Here is a 20,192-nt window from a genome sequence, read left to right as displayed (position 1 = left end):
AGGACCAGATTCTGAAATGGTCGGTCTTTATTATGCCAACAGAAAACAAAAAAATTCCCTAAGTGTAAACAGGAGAAAGGTGCTGGTTAAGTTACTCATCATTATCTTATTATTAACAAAATAAAGCACTATCTATGTTTACAGTCATAAAAAAAAACAGCCTGGAGAGAAGTTGGGGTTGAGGGAATGGGGGAGGGAGGGTACAGAGGAAGGAGAGAAGATTTTGGGGGGTGGGGGGTAGGCACAGATGCCACATCTGCCCCTGTGGGGTTTGCAAGGGCTGTTCTGGATCTTTGGAGTCAGGTGCCAGTGGGATTTCTTAGGGAAATAACTTGTCCACGGGAGCAGGGGCTGAGACAGATTCCCCGGGGTGCGTGGGGGGTGGAGGTGGGGGGAAGCCCTGGCCCTCCAGGGCTTCTGTCATTGCCAGGAAGGCAGGCACCATCAATCCTCCGGTCCCCAGCTCCTGGCACACAGGTTGGGCCCAGGGCCTGGGGCCCAAGACAGAGCCCCTAGGAAGCTGAGCACATTCCATATTGCTCAGAGCTAAAAGTGGCTCTATGGGAACAGGCCGACAGGGGAGAGAGCATCAGGGAGGGAGTAAAGGAATGGGCAGGGGACGTCAGGGCAGCTGGTGGGCGCAGGGGCCTTCTAGAAACTCAGATGGTCCAGCGGTGTCCAAAGGGCAGAGGAAGACACCGAAAAAGGGCGATAGAAGAACACCCCACAGAGAAACAAGGACAGAAACACACGAGGACACACAGAACCTGAGACACCCAGACTGACAGAGGTAGCAATTTGGGACGATGAAGCACTGAACGAGGCCCCCAGAGAAGCAAGAGTGGCCTCAAGAGACACACCCATGGGAACGTAGCAACAGTGCCTGGCACACAGCAGGCGCTCAATAAATATCTTGTGCAACGAATGAACAGATGGAAACAGACGTGTGCATGTGCGTACACATACCTATCCGCGTGCACACACCTACACACAGCAGCCAGAGGCACAGCAGGCTTGGCAGAAGATGAAGACAGCGAGGGACGGCCAGACCGTTCTGCACAGAGTACAAGGTGATCCTGTGATAGAGGAGCGATCTGGGAGGGGGTGGGCGTTGGTCCTACAGAGGTTGGTCCAGCCAGGACAAGAATGAGAACAAAGCATGTGGCCCCAGGGGGACAGGTCTGGAGCTGCCACATCCCCGGGGTGAGCAGACTTGCAGGAGGGGGAGGTCACACAGTGTCTGCTGGCCAGGAGCCCCAAGGGCCAAGGCGCTCAGCCCGGACCACTCTACAAGTCCTGCCCAGCTAGGCCCGCAGCTCCCTGGGGGTGGCCACGGGGCTGGGGGGCATCCCCCCTCAGGAGGGTATCTACAAGTACACAGCTGTGCCCCTCTCCCGGGCATGCCCAAGTCCAAGTACCAACATAGTCCAGGCCGGCTGGCTGCGCCCATCGGCTCAGGGCCGGGTCTTCCCGGGAAGGAGGCTGGGCCCACCCAGCTAGGCTCAGTCCGTGAGCACCACCAGCTCCCCGTCGCTCTTCTCCTCGCCCTCTGAGTCCTCGTCCTCGCTGTAGCGGTACAGCTCGCCCTCCGCCACCGAGTGCCTATCTTCTGTGGCCTCCCCCTCCTCCCTGAGGCTACAAGTGTTGACGATGACAGGCATGTTGGGGTCCAGGCTCCGGGGCACGTAGTGCTCCACCAGGGGCTGAGCCAGGGGCATGCCTGCCACCCGAGGGTACAGGACGTCAGAGGAGCTCATTTGCAGCTGGCCAGCCTGTGGGCTATGGGGCAGAGAAGAGGCACAGAGTTACAGATGGACCGTCACTCTGCACCCCAATATAGCTTCCTCTGCCCACCGCACATCCAAGCCACTTTAGGGCGTGCTCCCCCGTGCCACCACAACACTTCTGGCTCTGGGGCACACACGCTGTCCCCTCCCTGGCCTGCCTGCTGATGGCCACATTCCTTGTCCGCTGGCTCTGCACAACACGGGGGCCATGTGTGTGTTCAACAGATACTCCTGGAGGATCATGTGTGAGTCCAGTGTTTGGAAGTTACCTGATGGATTTTTTTTTTTTTTTTTTTTTTTTTAAATTTTTATTTATTTATGATAGTCACAGAGAGAGAGAGAGAGAGAGAGAGGCAGAGACACAGGCAGAGGGAGAAGCAGGCTCCATGCACCGGGAGCCTGACGTGGGATTCGATCCCGGGTCTCCAGGATCGCGCCCTGGGCCAAAGGCAGGCGCTAAACCACTGCGCCACCCAGGGATCCCTACCTGATGGATTTAAATGGCCCAGGGGCTTTCCTGTTTCAAAGAATCCACCAGGGGACCCCTGGGTGGCTCAGCAGTTTGGCCCCTGCCTTTGGCCCAGGGCGTGATCCCGGGATTGAGTCCCGCGTCAGGCTCCCTATATGGGGCCTGCTTCTCCCTCTGCCTGTGTCTCTGCTTCTCTCTCTCTCTCTCATGAATAAATAAATAAAACCTTTAAAAAAAATAAAAGAATCCACCAGGTCAAGCCAGGAATCCCCCCCCATAAGCACCTTCATTTTTAGGTACCCAGGAATGCCCACACACGTACGTGCTCCCAGCCAGACGGCAACCCGGAGGCACACACAAAGGTTCACCATGCACAGCAGCCTCTCCCAAGAGCTACGTGAGCAGCACAGTTCACACACACGGTCTCAGCCGCCTCAGGCCCTACTCACGGGGTCACATAGCTCTGGCGGGCATCCTGGCGCCGGGTCCTCATCAGGGCTTTGTACTCGCCCACCCGCAGCCGCTTGCCTTCCACAATGCAGGTGCGCTTGGGCCTCGGCTTGTACTTATAGTCGGGATACTTCTCCAGATGCTGCCGGCTCAGCCTCGCCTGCTCCTCGTAGTAGGGCTGCTTCTCCTGGTTGGTCATGGACTTCCAGCGGGAGCCTGGCCCAACCCCCAGGGGCAGGCATTCAGTGCCAGGCCCTGCCAACCCCGCTCCCAGCCCCCTGCAGGCCCCAAGATTTTGATCCCCAGGTGAGTCAACAAGGTGGTACATGCGCAAGATGTAGTGAGGACCGGACCCAAACTGGGTGCCCTTTGGATGTCAGCTAAGCAAATGGATGAATGAAGCTGGCGTTTATTTGGGCGTCTGTACAAAGAGCAACCAAATCCCAAACTACCCAGCAACTTCTGAAAGGCCTCTGGTCAGCATGATTTGCATAAACAAAAGAACAGTCAACCCCAGGCCCCCAACAACAGACAGGTCCCCCTACTTAGGACAAAATACCTTGTCAACTGAGACCATTGACAAGACACAGAGGATCCTCAGTCTAAGGACAACTGCCAACTTCTAGCCACACCGACCTGCCCTATGTCCCTCCTTGGCCTTCAATCAGGACCTATGATTTATTTCAAAAAAAATAAAAACCTTTCTAAAAAACAAAACAAAACACAAAAAAAACTTTCTACTGGGGCAATGGCTGGCTCAGTCAGAAGAGCATCGGACTCTTGTTTGGGAGTCTGAGCCCTATGTCGGGTATAGAGATTAAATAAAATTTGTATAAACTTCCCAATGGGGATCCCTGGGTGGCGCAGCGGTTTGGCGCCTGCCTTCGGCCCAGGGCGCGATCCTGGAGATCCGGGATCGAATCCCACATCGGGCTCCCAGTGCATGGAGCCTGCTTCTCCCTCTGCCTGTGTCTCTGCCTCTCTCTCTCTCTCTCTCTCTCTCTCTCTCTCTCTCTCTGTGACTATCATAAATAAAAATTAAAAAAATTAAAAAAAAAAAAAACTTTCCAATGATAGCTGAAGAACAGCTGTTCCTGTTTCCTGCCAGAGCCAGAGTTCCAAGGATCTGGGCAAACAGTGGAATAGGTCAGGGACTAAGGAATGTGTGCTCACACCTGTACACACGCACACGCCCACATCCCTGAGTTCTCGGGTGCAGGTGTGAGGAGCCCTACAACAATCCAAGACCCCAGAACCTAGCCTCCACACATCCTCCCTGACCCGCACCCCACCTGACTCCTCTGAAGCTCAGGATGCTGGGGACTGGACTGTCACCCAGCAAGGAGGCAGCTATCTCCTGCAACCAGGTCCTCCTAGCATGGCTCCTGGAGCCCTGAAAGCCCCCCGGAGACCCCACCCACTGGCCCTTACCAAGGATCTTGCTGATGCTAGAGTTGTGCATGTCTGGGAAAGCCTGGAGGATCTTCCTTCGCTCGTCCTTGGCCCACACCATGAAGGCATTCATGGGCCTCTTGATGTGGCTGCTGTTGCGGGACTCCGGGAAGTGGCGGGAGCCTGGGGGACAAGGGTGGGGTCAGGAAGGAGAGGCCTCCAGGGCCGACGGTCCATCCGCTACTCGACCACGAGGGGGCGATGGCGAGGCACCCACAGCCGCTCGGACACCATCCGGAGCCCTCAGCAGAGGCCCAGCCCAGGACCCAGAGACACATCTGGGACAGGCACAAGCTGGCCCACCCTGGCCCCTGTGGGAGGCAGAGGCGGGCCCTTCTGGCCACCAGCCCAGCACCCAGGGCGCTCACCATCCATGTCGCAGCCCAACATGGCTTCTTCGAGGGGATGCACACAACCCTCCTCCAGCCGCTCCTTGGCCGGGGACGTGTCCAGGCTGATGAGGTCCTGGGGTTGAGGGAGGAAGTCTGTCGGCTCCTCTGCAACGCCCCATTCCCCTCCCTCACCCCTCCCTCTGCTGGCCTCAGACTGAGTCTTCCCCCACCCCAGCTGCCCCAGCGGGTCCCTGTGCCCCGGTGCCAGGGAGTGGGGACCGGTGCCAGGGAGTGGGGACCGTACCTTGCGGAAGGGGGCGTTGGGGGAGCTCTCTAAAGCGCCGCCGTGGCCATGCAGCAGCTGCCGAGCATCCTGAATTGCTTTGGTGACAGCATCCCCTTCGCCAAGGAAGCCTATGGGAGAAGGGGGGAAGAGGTAGCAGAGGGGGTCAATCCGGTTCACACCAAGCCACCCCGAGAGTCCTTCACCTGGGTTGGCTTCCCCTCCCGCCCCTCCAGGCGGCTGCGAGGCACATCCCCAAGGGGCCGCTGCTCGCTTGGCGTCACTCAGTGGCCAACAGACTAGAATGGAGGATGGGCTCCCTGAAGCGGCAGGGTCCCTGATGTGGGGGTGCCGTCAGCTCTGGTCAGGGGAGAGGAGGTGGGGGAATATTCTGAGACTCGAAGTGTGGAAACTCAAAGCGGGTCTCAGCCCTTGTCTTACAGAACCGTAAACCCACAGAAGGGAAAGACCTGCTGAACATCCTAGGATGCCCTCCTGGCAGAAAGCTTACCTAGGGGCAGGCTGGGCGGGCTGGCCTGCAGGTCCCGCGTGGGGGCCCCGTGGCTGGGGGGGCGGGTTCCACAGTTATTCATCTTCAGGCTGGGGGAGCTGGAGGCATTGGGCAGCTCCGGGGCCTTGGGCTTGGCCGTGAGGTTCAGAGGCTGGGAGGGCTCCTGAGGGAGACCCAGAGATCAGAGGCCAAGAGACAGACACCAAAGGTGACGCCCCTCCCCGCCACGGAGGGACAGAGGGGACCCGTGCTAACAGAGAGGAAGACAAGCCTACTGGGAACAGATGAGGAGACAGCAGGGACAGGTGGACCAGAGCAGGGGTCCCACCACCCCCTGGGCTGGCAGCCCCCGGCTGGCAGGTGGGGCAGTACCTGCAGAGGGGGGTGTGCAGCCATGGCCCCGGGCCTCTTCACCACAGGGGCAGGGGGGCTGTGCAGCAGCGGCAGGGGGTACTCCACTATGGAAAAGGCAGCAAGGAGAAAAGTCCTGGATGAGCACAGAACAGCAGACAGCCTGCTTGATGACGTCCCGCAGCACCAGGGGGCAGGGGCTCCCAGCTGGCCAGGTCTGCTTCCAGCCAAGGCTTTCCCTGGCCCTAGATGCTGAAGGCCTCCAGTGGCCTCATCCCCTGCTGCGTTGCCCACTGATCCGCAGCTTCACCCTTCACTGCCCTTCCCAACCCACTGAGCCACAGGTTCCAACCAAACGGTGAAATGAGACTGTTACCATCTGCTCACTCTACTCAGACTTATGTTTCGTACCTACCACGTGCGGGGTACGAAAGCTGCTCCCCATGTATGGGCCTGTCTCATGCAGTATCTCCCTAGTGTGTGGCACAGACCAGGTGCTCAGTACAGCATCCCATTTTACAGAGAAACTGAGACCGGGAGATGAACAATGGGTGCCCACATAGCTCAGAAATGGGAACCCGGACGTGGGAACCCAAGTCTCTAGACTCCACAGTCCATCCTTTCCTCTTTACCTGGCACCCTTTCCATTCTACCTGGCCTAGCCCACTCACCTGCAACCCAGCCCAGCATCAAAGAGTGGACAGTTCAGGTGGAGAGATAAGCCGTAGATACAAATCACTGACCACGTGGCCGGTAGGGACACAGGCCGCATGGGGAGCACACCAGAGAACTTTGTTCCAGTTGGCATGGCTGGAGCAGGGTTCTTGGGGGGAGCGGTGAGAGGTGGGCTAGTGGCTGCTGGCAGGAAGGTGGAGGGGAAGCAGCAGGTGAGAGCCGAGGTGTGGGAAGGGAGCCCAGCCTGTGATGGGCAACGCTGGGATCTTGTGGACTTCACGCTGTAGGCAACAGGGCATGTCTAGGGCTCATGAACTAAGCAAAGGCATCATGCACTCAGCTTGGGGAAGGGTCATCTGGAAGCCCATGAGCACCCTGCTTATTAGGATTCTGGAGCCCACAAACCAGGTGGCAGTCTGGCCAATTCAGGGCTTCCCACAGTTCATTTCCTGCCTCCCTTGTCCAGAAAGCATGGGGTCAGACGTACTCCAACCCCCCAGGCCCTGCCCTCCTCACTCTGGCAGCTCTAGTCACCTAGAGTTGCAATGGGTTTGTGCTGCTGGCCTGCTCGCCCTACCTCCTCCGTCGGAAACTTCCTCGAGGGTAGAGCCTCACTGTGTCAGTCCTTTGTGGACTCCTCATGGAGTCCCCAGCCCAGAGTGCCCGGTGTAGACACAGGCAGGAAGACAGTCGGTGCTGCTGACCCCCGGAACTGTGCCCGGAGCCCACAGCCTTGGCGCCAGGCCCACAGGAACTCATCTGCCAGCTCCCGCGCACCACATAGGAGGGGCAGACCAGAGGGGCTCCACCTAAAACCAGCCCCAGTCCCTGGGGCAACCATGGGCAATATCCCTGCCCTGTCCCATGACCTTTCACAAGGAACCCATGATTGTGGCCTATGAATCCCATCTCTGCCTCTGTCCCATCCATCACCTCTGCCCAGTGCAAGCTGTCATTCTGTCCCTGGAACCACCCCAGCAGTCCCCCTACCGGTCCACGCTCTGGCCAGTACCCTCCCCACCGACCCTCTCTGTTCCCAATCACCTAGTCGTTATGACAACACACCCTCCGTTCATTCATGCAGGCATGCCTGCGTCCTACAAAACAAATTCCTTCGCCACCCTGTCCCATCACCCCCATCAAGCTCTCCCCTCAATTCCAAAACCCTACAGCTTCTGGCCTCAGGCTTCAGGGCCTCTGACTCCATTGCCCTCCAACCCTCAGCTCCCAGCTTCACTCCTGCAGTCCACTTTCTGGGACCCAGCTAATTTCTGACCTCCTCAGAAAGCCTTCCCAGATCCCCTAGTTAATGTCATCCTGTCTCCCTCCCCAGACCGTAAATTCCTTGGAGCTCAAAGTTCATGTTTATCTCCCTCTGCTCCCCACTCCCCACCCCCGTGGCCACCTGACAACACAGCATCTGAAAGGTGGCTGGTGCTCAGTCTGTGTTCACTGAATTTCAGTGGCCGGGCAGAATGGGCACGGCTGGGGTAGGACAAAGTGTGAGTTTGGGAAACGCATCAAACCTCAGCTAATGTCCAAGATCTGACTTTTCTGGTCCAGCAAAGGTACCAGAGCTGGGACACTGGATCTGGATTGGCCAAATCCACTTACATCTGGAAAAAGTACTTCATGGTTTTCAAGTGCCTTTGCTTTTCATTCTCCCAGTGAAGTTCAGAAAAAAAGGGTTCCTTCTTCCACTGGACAGATCCAAAAGCAAGGGCCGGAAAGGCCACATGGCAAAAGACTGCGTGAGTGTGTCCCAGGCTCCTTCCTGGGCCTCAGAACAGCCTCACTTGTGGCTGCGCCCCCAACCCGCACTCACCTGGTTTACAGGGGATGGGCTGGATAGGCAAGGCCAGCTGGGAATCAGGGGTGACAGGCAGAGGCTGGTGGCTCGGAGGGAAGGCTGGGATCATGACATAAGGCATGTTGACCTGCTAAGAGCAGAGAAACCCTGTGTGAGTCCCTGGGGACCCACACAGCGCAGCCCAGGCCACACAGCACGGACCCAGACACGAAAGAACAGACACTGGCGTGAGGCTACTCTTTGAGAGGCTCCATCTGACCCCACATCACCTGCCTCTCCTTGCTCTCGGCCCCAGCTGGGGGTGAAGATACTCTGGCTCCTCCCTTCAAACAGAGGAAGATGGAGGTACAAGGGTCAAGCAGGAATGAGTCGTCCCCACCACCACCTCAGGGCCACGGCCAAGTGATTCTGCTTAATCTGCATCCATCCCTCCCTTTCCCTGGCATGTCCAGGCTGGCATCACCTCCTCGGCCCCTGGCCACCCTCCTTTGTACCTGGATCTGCTGCTGGAGGAGGTTGATCTTATGTTGCTGCTGAATCAGCTGCTGTTGCTGTTTGGCGATCTGGCCGCAGGAAAAAGCAGGGGGCATGGGCATTAGCCTGTGCACGGCCCCCGCCGCACCCTGCCCTCCCATCAGTGAACGCCGGCCGGGGCGGGGGAGCAGCGGGACCGTCCACCCTCAGAATGCACCCTCCCTTTGCAGGGGGCTCCCTCCTCCGTCAGAGGCCATGGCTGGAGTTAGTGCAGAGCCCAGCAGCCCCTCCATGACCTGCCCCCAGCCTCGGCCCACATAGCCAGGCCTGCCCCCTAAGCGCTCCCCTCTAGGCCCTGACGAGTCCCTCCTCCCACAGCAGGACAGCCAGACAGCACGCTGGGCCTACCTGCTCCTGCTGCTGGCGGGCCAGCTCCATCTGCTGTTGCTGCTTCTCAAACAGCATTGCGGCCATGTTCTTCTGCTCTGAGTGCGCGGTCAGGAGCTGATCCCGCAGCGTGGACAGTTGGTGGATCATGACCAGCAGCTGGAGCTCCTTCTCTGCCAGGCTCTCCTGGGTCCCTGCTCCATGGTGAAACAGCCACTGGTGAGAATTGTTGGGTTTCTGTCCCTCCACCCCCCCACCCACCCATCAGGTGTTTGTTGAACAACTGCTACTTCCCAGACACCCACCCCCTCACCCCGTTAGAGGCAGAGGGAACAGAGAGGGTGGAGACATGATCCTTGCCCTGGAGGGGGCCGGCTTGCTGTCCGACAAGTAGCTGCCCTAGAAGCTCTGCCCCGGCAGCCACCACTTCCAGCCCCTGGAAATGCCAACCGTGTAACAGCTCAGTGTCGGGTGTCCTCAAGCGCCCCGAGCTGCAGGGTGAGCATGGATAACTATCCCATAGAAGGGACCAGAGCGAGACAGATCTGGGTTCAAATTCCCACTTCAGCCCATCCTCTCCGGGAGCTGTCAGGTAAGTAACCGGCTGCTCTGCACTTCGGTTTTTTTACTCTATAGATGAGCCTAAGAACGCTCAGTTCACAGGGGTGCTGTGAGGGTAAGATAATGGCAAAGTGGAGTCCAGGATCTGGCACATGGTCCTCACCCAGCACTTCCCTGCCCTCTAGCTGAGCTCATGTTGGATGCAACTGGGCCAGGCTGCAGACCACTTACCTCAATCCCTCCAGGAGCCTTCAAAAAATACACACACTAGGCCACCCCACCCCACCCCCACCCCGGAGTTCTCACTCAGCAGGTGGAGGGGAACCTGGGCACTGGTACAGTTTTAAAGCTCCCCTTGTGGGTGCGACCAACCACAATGGAAAAATGGGCACTCTCAGGAACCAGACAGCAGCTCTTAAATTCATTAGTGGGGTCCTGGTGGCCTAGAATTAATTTTCAGCACCAAAAGAGCACATCCAGCTCATTTGATATAGTTAGATCCAGTTAGATCTGGGAAGTGGCAGTGACAAGCCTGAGGTCTCAAGGGTCCCCGGGAAGAGTCCAAATCCATACTCATGGAACATGATTCTACCAGGTCTCTCCTGCATGAGAATGAGCCACACAGAATGCTCAGTTGCCAGGTGAGGGGTGGTACTGACCCCCCAGGGCCGGGTGGAGCCAGAGGGGCACAGGCCAGGTAGAAGGGGACCAACAGCCTCCAAAATTGCCCTAGAGACCCAGACTGCATGGCCAGGCTGGGAGAAGGGAATGGGGTTCAGACATCCTATCCTCCCCTGCCTACCCACATGGGCCTTCACCTTTGACATCTTTGGCTTCCACAGAACTCCTTCCCAGAAACCTCTCCTTCCAGTCACTGGACAGCAGCTTCTCGATGGCAGGCACAACTGGAAGATGCCAAAGCGATGAAGGAGCAGCAGTCCCAGCACCTCCCGCCCTACACCCACCAGGGCAGACATCTTATGTTATTTTTAATTTTTTTCCAAGATTTGAGAAGGAGCGGGGGAGAGAACAAGCACAAGCAGGGTGAGGGGCAGAGGGAGAGGGAGAAGCAGGCTCCCTACCGAGCAAGGAACCCGATGTGGGGCCTGATCTCACGACCCCCAAGATTATGACCTGAGCTGAAGGCAGGCGCTTAACTGACTGAGCCACCCAGACACCCCAAGACATCTTACCTTCTTTTAAATTTTGGTTGAAGTCTAGCTTCTCCTGGCTTCCAGAAGCAGCCTCAGAACCCCCCGGTCTCTTGGGTTCCGGGGACCCATTGCTCTCTGGGGAGCTGCAGTCCTATAATACACACTGGATGTCACTGTCACCCTCAAGAGAAGAGAGCAGACCACAGAGGGAAACGAGTAGCCTGGGGATGTGCCCCAGGCACCCCCCACACCCTCCAGGGTAGGCCCCTCCCTCCCCACCTTCCCAACTTTTGTTCTGACTTTGCTGGATATAGCAAAAGCACAAAAGGTTTGCAGACAAGAAACCTGGATTTCAGGCCTGGCTCAGTGACTCATGAGGCCCTTGATCACCTAAAAGACTCTGAACTTCTCTGAACCTGACTTACTTCCCTCTTCTGAAAATGGAAATATTAATGCCTCTCCTGTCGGGATTGTTGCTGGGACCAAAGAAGTTAATGCACGTGAATGAGGTTCACTGCTGTAGGGTCAGGCGGCATGTGAGCTATTAACAATTACTCCCATGCACCCAGCCACACTGGCAGCAAGTGGGTATGACACCTAGGACCCCCCCACCTCACCGCTCCTTAGGACAACACCCCACCCCTCATCACCTGAGTCCTCTCCATTCTTTAAGACCTACCTTGAGGCCTTATCCTCCAGGAAGTCTTCCCCATCACTACCCCAAACCCCTAACACCTCCCACAGACCCTTCCAGGTCTCGTTTTCATTCACTTGGCTTTTAATTACACAGTCTCCTTTTAACATCTCTTGCATGGAATCAGGGTTTTTAAGAACTACAAGAATCCTTATGGCTTGTGTCGTTCATTCAGAACTCCTTCGTTTTAAGGGTGAGGGATTGCATGATCTTTAGCATCAATTTATCTCAGCCTCAGGTAATAAGGCTGATTTTCTCCAATCCTACAGGAGTTCAACTTTGAGCAGATGTATCCTGTCTCTCCAGCTAGTCCTCTGAAGTAGGCCCGGTCACACATGGGTGAGCAGTTATCAGGCGAGCAAGCGCGGGAGTGAGACCATACAGTGCTCAGATAGTCGGCCTAAGGTTGGCAGCCCCGCCCCCAAATCTTGCCCTAGAAACCAAGGTTTCTGCCTCCTGTCTGTCTGCCCAGCTAGGATCCTCAAGGAGAGGCTGGGATGGCATGTGGGTGTAGGCTATGGAGGCAAAGTGGGGACACTGACCCAGGAGCCCCGGGGAAAGTGCTGGGCACCTGGGCTGGAGCTTGGGGGTCAGCGCCATCCTGGGGAGCCCGGGCTGGGTCTCCGAGCTGGGGTTCAGCTCCAGCGGCTGAGCCCTGGAGGGCCTCATGGCAGGGCTCCTTCTTCCCTTCTGACTTGACAGTGCAGTTCACCATGGTGCCAACGCCATCTGGGGCCAGCAGGGCAGAGCCAGGGCTCCTCATGGACATCCTGGGGGAGGAGGACGAGTAGAGTGAAACCGATGATGGACACAGAATCTCCACCCTCACAACAATGCAAACTTCCATTGGGAACCCACAGTGGAAAAAAAAAAAAAAAATCAGAAAAGATTCTTCTGTCCTGCATTCTTTTTTTTTTTTTTTTTTTTCCCTTAAGTAGGAAGGTCTAGGGGCACCTGGGTGGCTCAGGCAGTTAAGCATCTGCCTTCAGCTCAGGTCATGATCCCGGGGTCCTAGGGTCCTGGGATCCAGCCCAGGGTCCAGCTCCTTGCTCAGCAGGGAGTTTGCTTCTCCCTTTCCCCCTCCCCACTGCTCATTCTCTCTCTCTCTCTCTAATAAATAAAATCTTAAATAAAGAGGAAGGTCCACAGCCAATTGGGCCCGACCATCAGCAGGCCCTTCCTATTGCAATGTAGGGCTGGTTGGCTAAATGGTCCACCCAAGGAGGGCAGAGATGGTCAACTGGCAGTTTCTGAGCCCAGTAAAGTCAAAATTATATATATTTGTAATTAGCTAACAAAATTTTAAAATCATGAGACATCTCGTAATCTAATCTGGATTTGAACTTCTCTTGAAGTTGATCTGGGACAACTGGCTGGAATTAAGGAGCCGGGACTCCTTATGGACAGGCCAGTTTTCCTTAGTCCCTACCACTTCCTACTGCCCCCCAAAAGGGGAATCAAGGGTCAACGACCCGAATAGACATTTATTCTTTTGTTTTTCTCCTAGAGACAAGATAAAAGCAAATTGTTATTTATATCCCCTTATCTACCAGAAGTGGGAAAATAAATACCAGGCTGAGAGATGTAGGGCTTGAAGAAAAATATTTTCCTCTAGGTAGCTAGAATCTCTCATTTAGACTCTCTCATTGGCCCCTGTAGGAATTTGCAATCCCCAGGGGATGCAGACTCTGCACCCACTGCTCCCATCACTGCCTCCTCCCCTGTCACCACTGCCTGGGACACCTGGAGGAGCTGAGCAATTGAAGGATCCTGGAGACCGAGTGCTGATGGTCATGTCAGGCAGGCTCAAAGCCAAAGCAGCAAAGGCCCACAGCTCACCTGCTCCCCATCCAAAGCCACTGTGACAAGACCAGTGGGGACACCCAGCGGTGGTTTTCAGGTATCTATAGGTCCTGCACCCGCTATATAACCTTGGGTGAGTTACTGAGCCTCTCCACACATGTTTCCTCATCTGTAAAATGGGCATTCGTGAGGTCTAGGGATTGCTGAAATTTGTTTTCAACAGTGTGCGGCACTAGTACGCACTCTTGTTAAACCACTGCTGGCTAAAATGCATTCCCTAAAAGGGACCCACAGTCTAAGCATGGGGGTCAGTCACGCATCACCCTCACCTCAGATACTCTGTGGGTGGAGCAGGAATCTATTTTAACAAACCCCATAGGTAATTCTGATACACACTAGTTTGAGAAGCACTGATGAGTACACATTTTGATATATCTGCACGGGCATTATATTTTTAAGAGGGAAATGTAAGGCCAAAAAATCAGATATAGTAAAACATCCCTTAAAACTGAATTGCAGGGCAGCTCCGGTGGCTCAGCGGTTTAGCGCCTGCCTTCAGCCCAGGGTGTGATCCTGGAGTCTCAGGATCGAGTCCCACGTCGGGCTCCCTGCATGGAGCCTGCTTCTCCCTCTGCCTGTGTCTCTGCCTCTCTCTCTCTCTCTCTCTCATGAATAAATAAAATCTTTAAAAAAAAAAAACTGAATTGCAGGTGTAATACTGTGTCAACTCTGTACAACAAAATGTTTCTCATAACCTAGGAGTGAGGCGATGTGTTCATGTCGAACTGAACAGACATTATAGTTGAATAAAGTGCGTTTGATTTGATGCCATCTAGACCAGAGCAGACTTCTCCTGCCACTTTCAAAGGGCAGGGGACCCGGGGGCAGGGGGGACCCGGGACCGCACATGGCAGGACAGACACGACCCTGGATGGGCTGGCCCCAGGGCTCGGGGTCCAGCCCCCGGGTCCCCCATCACCATGCAGGGGGCCTGGACCGCGTCCAGGAAGCCAGCGGCTGGGCCCATCCGGGCACAGGGAGGCGCGGCCACGCAGGCCCGGGCAGGAGGGGCGCAGGGGGCAGGGGGCGGGGAGGGGGTATTATCCCAAAGCTGAGGGCAGCAATTACATAACAAACAAACCCGGGGCTCAAGCTGTGAATTAATCAAACCGCTGAAAATAAAACCTTCCTCTCAGGAACTTCAGACAAAAGAAATGAAAACAACCAGGCTGGCTGGAAAATAAAAGGCAGCTCGGCTGAAAAGGGGACAAAAGGAAACCAGACAATAGGGTGTTGGACAAAGGCAATAAAGCCAAAGGAAGTGTGACAGGCGGACAATGCGGGCCTGTGGGCTCGTGATCCCCGACCGCTCTGCGCCACCTCGTCCCACACCCACAGCTCCGCCGGGCCTGGGCAGGCCACCAGGTCGCCTCTGCGCTGCCCACTCGGGTCGAGGGGCTTCTCCCCTCCATCCTGGCCCCGACCTCTGAGCCTTTCCCCTGGGTTGGCGGAACGGGGCTCCCCCAAGGGCCAGGCCCGACCAGCTCTGCACCTGCACCCCCCTACCCCGGGGCTAAGGGTGAAGGCAGAGGCGATCCACAGCCTAACTCACTGGGAGCACATGGCCCACGACGGCCCACGACGGCCCACGACCTGGCCACGCACCACACGCGGCCAGTTCCCCTGCAAATGCAAGTATCAAGGGCACCCCGGTTCCAAGGCTGAGGGTGAGCGCCAGAATGGGACCTAGCTCGTGGATAAATGGTTATGGATTAGATGCTGCAGTGATGTTTTGGATACATGGAGTTAAATAAAATACTGTTTTCACTTGTTTCTTTTTACACCTCTTAATCTGGTTACGGGGGAACTTAACATCATGCATGAGGCTCACGTTGTGTTTCTGTTGGAAAGGGCCGCACTAGGACATCTATCTCCCTTTGAGCTCTGATGGCCTTTTACCCACACTTAATTACCTGTATATATTGGGAAGCTTGCCCCCTGGGGCTCCCAATCACTCCTCCCAGGCCCTGGCACAGCCCCTGCGCACCCCCACCCCCAACAAAGCAAAGGACTCCTAGTGGCCAGCCAAGCTGGCTTGGAGGTGTCTGTGTCTTCACCAGCGTGTGCTGCCCACCAGACACCCTGCCAGATCTTGCCTACCCAGACAGATCTTGCCCCTTCCACTTCCACAGGCGTCTGCCTCAACTGTGGGCACTGGCTCTTGGTTGGTCCCTTAGGACCCATTTGTTGATGGAGAAGCAACAGCCCAGACCTGGTGGGTTCCTCTCAGGTACCACGCAGTTTGCGGGGAGAGGGTCCTTGGGCACCTCCTTCCTTCCCTCTCGAGTTCTGGGAGCACAACCTGCTCAAAGAGCAAGCCATTCCCCTGCCCACAGAGATGAGAGTCCCTCTGAAGAGGGTCAAGTGCCAAGCTCTGGACCCTAACCATCCGCTCTTTTTTCTCAGAGTGCAGAGCAAAAGCTGCATGTGATAATCTAAATGAGGACAGAAAGGAGAACCAGGTGGGGAGTATGGAGCTGACAGGTGGTCCCTGCACAGGCAGCTTCATCTCTGCAGGCTCTTGTCTGTAAGACAAGGGTACCCGGGGGATGGGGGTGGTCAACAGTACAGGCTTTCGGGTTCCTCAACCAGGTTTCAAATTCCTGCTCTGCCACCAGCTGACTCTTGTGGCCTTAGGCAAGTTAGTTAACTCAGCTTATCTCATTTGTACAATGGGTATAAGAATCCCTGTCTTGGGGATCCCTGGGTGGCTCAGTGGTTTGGCGCCTGCCTTTGGCCCACGGCGTGATCCTGGAGTCCCGGGATCGAGTCCCGCCTCGGGCTCCCGGCCTGGAGCCTGCTTCTCCCTCCTCTTTTGTCTCTGCCTCTCTCTATGTCTACCATAAATAAATAAATCTTAAAAAAAAAAAAAAAAAAAAAAAGGAATCCCTGTCTTACAGGGCCCGTGAAGATCAAGTAATAGAGGGTACCCATTTAAGTGGTCATATAGCCCAGGATGCTCCTAGAGTCAGGTGGTTGAGAGGAAAGTTGCCAGGCGTCGGACAGACCTGGGTACATTTGAAAGCCAACCCTGCCCAATCAATTGCTGTACAATCTTGAGCAAGTGACTTAACCTATCTGAACTAATTTCCTCCTCAGTAAAATAAGACCCAATATGAAGGGGTGAGCATTCCATTAACACTTCAGACTTTAGGGATCCCTGGGTGGCGCAGCGGTTTGGCGCCTGCCTTTGGCCCAGGGCGCGATCCTGGAGACCCAGGATCGAATCCCACGTCGGGCTCCCGGTGCATGGAGCCTGCTTCTCCTTCTGCCTATGTCTCTGCCTCTCTCTCTCTGTGTGTGACTATCATAAATAAATAAAAATTAAAAAAAAACACTTCAGGGATCCCTGGGTGGCGCAGCGGTTTAGCGCCTGCCTTTGGCCCAGGGCGCGATCCTGGAGACCCGGGATCGAATCCCACGTCGGGCTCCCGGTGCATGGAGCCTGCTTCTCCCTCTGCCTGTGTCTCTGCCCCTCTCTGTCTCTCTGTGTGACTATCATAAATAAATGAAAAAAAAAATTAAAAAAAAAAAAAAAAACACTTCAGACTTTATAATATGTGCCTGTTTTACATTCTTAGGACACTCTCTCTAAACTTGGCCATTGGGGGACTTATCACAGTTGTTAAATATCCCTTTAGACACTTTATTTCCGCCTCGCCCAGCAGCCTGAGAACCCACCCAACACCCCCACCCCAGGGCACTGTGGAAACATAGCTGGGTTTGCTCATCATTATAGCCCTAGAGTCTAGCAGAGTGCCTGGAGCAGAGTAGGTGCTCAACAAATAGTCATACAATAATCACAGAGTATAACAGTTCAGCAAAACAGCACAAGGCAGACCTGGACACATAATGAGCAGCAGCTACCACAAATTTTCCAACTTATGAGGGGGATATGTCCCAATAAACCCACTGAGAGTTGAAAATATCATTAAATCAAACATGCATTTACTCCAGCTAATCACGACCAACATCATGGGCTTAACCTAGCCCACCTTAAACGTGAACACTTACACGAGCCTGCAGTTGGGCAAAAATCACCTAAACAAAGCCTATTGTATCATCAGGTTTTGAATATCTCACGTAATTTACTGAAAACTGTACTGAAAATGAAAAGCAACAGGCACAGAGTCGTTGTAAGGGCATCTCCTGGAGGCCCGGGAGCGCTGCCGCTGCCACCCAGCGTCACGAAGAAGCATGAGACGGCTTAACGGCCAGCCTGGGAAAAGATCAAAACTCAAAAGTACGGTTTCCACGGAGAGCATATCGCTTTCTGACCATCATAAAGTTGAAAAAACCATAAGTTGAACCATCATCAGTCAGACCCACTGTGTTATTATGCAGAAGCTGCGCTCTGCAGTACAGGGCTCACCAGCCTCCCCCCACCCCCACCCCCCAGCGTCCCTTTGTGTTTACCTTGCGACAGGTAAACACTTCCCACACCTTTTGGACCCTATTGGAGTCTTCCCTGAAGTCTCTTCTTTTCCAGAAACCAAAACAACCCCTCCAATTCCTTTATCCTAACTTTCTCAAAAAACACACTCCATGCTTCCATTACCCACAAGATTTCTCAGGAGGTTTTGAGGTCAGCAGCCACACCTGCTCCTCTCTCCAGAGGTCTAGAAGCCAGAGGACCCTCGATGCACAGGAGCTGTTGAACTACCGGGCTGCCCCCCTCCTGGTTAGAAGCCACAAGCCCAGAGGACACTACGGTCAGCCTCCCAGCTGGGTGGAACTGCTCCTGGGAACCTGGTCTCCTCCCTCTTGCCCAGCCTTACTCCTATTTTATAAATGGAGAACTGAGGCCCAGCGAGGACCAAGTCACGTGGCTTGTTTCAGCAATACTGTTTCCGGGCTAGAGGCAGAGAACAGGGACACAGAACCAGCTGGGATACAGATCAGCAGCCCTGCTCTGCCCACCCTTCCCTTCTAGGCCACCCACTCCCCAGGCCCTCCACTGCCTTCCTTCTTGGCCTTATCTCACCTGAGCATCCGAAAGAGGCGAAGGCCTCTGCGGGGAGACGGTTCAGGCCATCCTCCTCCCTGATGGGGCAGTCTTGAGTCTGGGAGCTGATGGTGGCGGAGAGACCCTGGGCCCCTGAACCCAGTGCCCAGCACAAGGCATAGAGAAGCACCTGCGCTCCAAGGGGCCAGTGGCTCAGAACACAGCTCTTACGGGACAAAGCTGCTAGCAGGCGCTGGTCCTCTCCCTTCTCTCCCCACACCAACCCTCTCCTGGGCCCTCCGACCCCCACCCACAGGCGCACGCGCAGGAGAGCCCTTTTCTACCCAAAACAAATCACCAGCCGCTTCCTCTCCCAATCAGCCACGACTTGGCCCAGCTGGATTGGAATCAAAGGAGTTTCACCCTTAGCCCTTCCTCCCTCTATAACGACAGCCCCCTCCCCCCCAAATATCTAGATGCAGATAAAGATAGAGATAACTTCCAGTCATCGGAGCATGACGGGTGACTCAGACCCAGGGGTACAGGAAGACAGCCTGAGCAAACAGGCAGACCCCCCGAGGAGGGCCATGACCACACTTCCCACTGGGCACACACCAGACCTACAGACTCTACTGTGGGCTCCCACTCCCAAGCTCACCGGGTGGGTGGTGCCAAAGGGCACTGCCAAGGAGAGATCCACACGGCAGGGGTGGGGCAGGGCCTGAGTCCCAGGGGAATATCACTTCCTCTCAAAGCCCCAGAGAGCCGAGAGCCTCAGGCAGCCCTGAACAATAGCCCAAGGCGTGGGTGCCCAGAACTGTGCCCCGGTGCCACATCCTGCCATTCTTCTCCCAGGCCGCACCCTGCCACCCTTCCTGGCTACGCCCGATCCTATCTCTGATGTTTATTCAGAGCTGGGAGCTGAGCTGGCTGCAGGCTTGGGGAAAAACTTTCCTGAGAGGCCCCCCTCACCCTCTCCAGCCTCCGAGGACCCCAAGGGTACCAGATCCAGGGTGTGTGCTGGTCTAGTCTAGCCCAGCTCAGGAGAGGGCTACAGCCAATACCCCCAGTCCAGGGGCTGTTCAGGGCAGGCCAAGGTGGCATTCGCAGGACAAAGCAGCTGATATCAGCCAGTGGAAACCCCATGAGCTCCTGAGCTCCTGCCTCCAGCCTCCAAGAGCCAGCAAGCCTCCCCTGGAACCGCTAGCCCAGAAGCCCAGTTCCAGCCTAAGCTTCACGAACTACCGGTTTGAGCTGAACCCTCACCCAAGGGCACAGCACGATCGAAGGAGCCAGGGAGAGACCGTACTTGTGATGGTCCCATCCCTGGCCCCATCTGGCTGTCCTAGCTCTCGAAGGCACCTGAGTCTTCTCCCGGGCCGGGAGGAGAGTCCAGGAAAAGATGGGGCCCATAGGTTGCAAGTGCTATTGCGGTTCCCAGTGGGATGCACACCTGCCCCACCGTTCTGGGGAAAACAGAGTTGACCAGGTGTTTCCTGGAGCCCCTTCTCTGGGGCCCCTCCTGCCTATAGGACTGGATGCTGTCTCCAGCCCCCCAGAATGCTAGGGGGCCCTTGCAGTCTCTCTCAGTGACCAGGTCTAAGCCCACGTCCTGGGCAGGGGAGTGTGTCTGGTCTTCTGCGCCAGCCATGCCTGCCCAGGGCCAGCACACAGCAGATGGTGCAGCCAGGGCTGATGGGCTTGTCAAAGGCCTCCCTTTGGGGACAGTCCCGAATGTGAACTAAGGCCAAGGGGAGGCCAAAAGAGCACTGCACGCAGAGCACTCGCTTGGCTGGCAGGCAAAACAGGCAAGGGGCTGGCCTGGCCACATGTTTCTCCATCTTCCCCAAGGCCCCAAGGCAAGGGCACCTGAAGCCAGGTCTTTTCCCGTGGGCTGATACACCATCACTTCCCCTCTACACCATCCCATAGTAGGATCCAGTAGTAGGATCCAGTCCAGCACAGACAGAGAGGTCTGCCACAGTCTTCACTGT

General features: G+C 55.8%; 1 protein-coding gene across 3 annotated transcripts; it reads right to left on the bottom strand.

Annotated features, from left to right (window-relative positions):
• Positions 1 to 12: 12 nt before the first annotated feature.
• Positions 13 to 18,570, bottom strand: SOX13 (SRY-box transcription factor 13). Of its 3 annotated transcripts, XM_038585977.1 has the most exons (14): positions 18,238 to 18,570; positions 11,962 to 12,160; positions 10,736 to 10,847; positions 10,361 to 10,447; positions 9,003 to 9,175; positions 8,615 to 8,683; positions 8,136 to 8,250; positions 5,657 to 5,742; positions 5,285 to 5,447; positions 4,795 to 4,904; positions 4,527 to 4,623; positions 4,138 to 4,281; positions 2,706 to 2,922; positions 1,503 to 1,779 (listed from the first exon to the last, which is right to left on the bottom strand). In XM_038585977.1, exons 1-14 carry the CDS (start codon positions 18,243 to 18,245, stop codon positions 1,503 to 1,505), a joined length of 1,857 nt encoding a protein of 618 aa, XP_038441905.1. In that variant the 5' UTR covers positions 18,246 to 18,570. The 3 variants fall into 3 exon arrangements, with proteins under 3 accessions (XP_038441903.1, XP_038441904.1, XP_038441905.1); XM_038585975.1 differs by lacking the exon at positions 18,238 to 18,570 and having other exon boundaries at positions 13 to 1,779; XM_038585976.1 differs by lacking the exon at positions 18,238 to 18,570 and having other exon boundaries at positions 13 to 1,779; positions 8,136 to 8,247.
• Between the last annotated feature and the right edge of the window lie 1,622 nt (positions 18,571 to 20,192).

Source organism: Canis lupus, chromosome 38 (genome assembly GCF_011100685.1).
Source record: "Canis lupus familiaris isolate Mischka breed German Shepherd chromosome 38, alternate assembly UU_Cfam_GSD_1.0, whole genome shotgun sequence".
NCBI lineage: Eukaryota > Metazoa > Chordata > Mammalia > Carnivora > Canidae > Canis > Canis lupus.
This window is presented reverse-complemented; position numbering and strand designations above follow the sequence as displayed.

Bases quoted from the DNA above. Each gene is read 5' to 3' on its own strand.
- SOX13 (XM_038585977.1), bottom strand. The intron at 8,251-8,614 runs GTACAAAGGAGG...CTCTGCTCTTAG, and splicing joins TCCTCCAGCAGCAGATCCAG to CAGGTCAACATGCCTTATGT. The intron at 5,448-5,656 runs GTACTGCCCCAC...GGTCTCCCTCAG, and splicing joins CTGCACACCCCCCTCTGCAG to GAGCCCTCCCAGCCTCTGAA.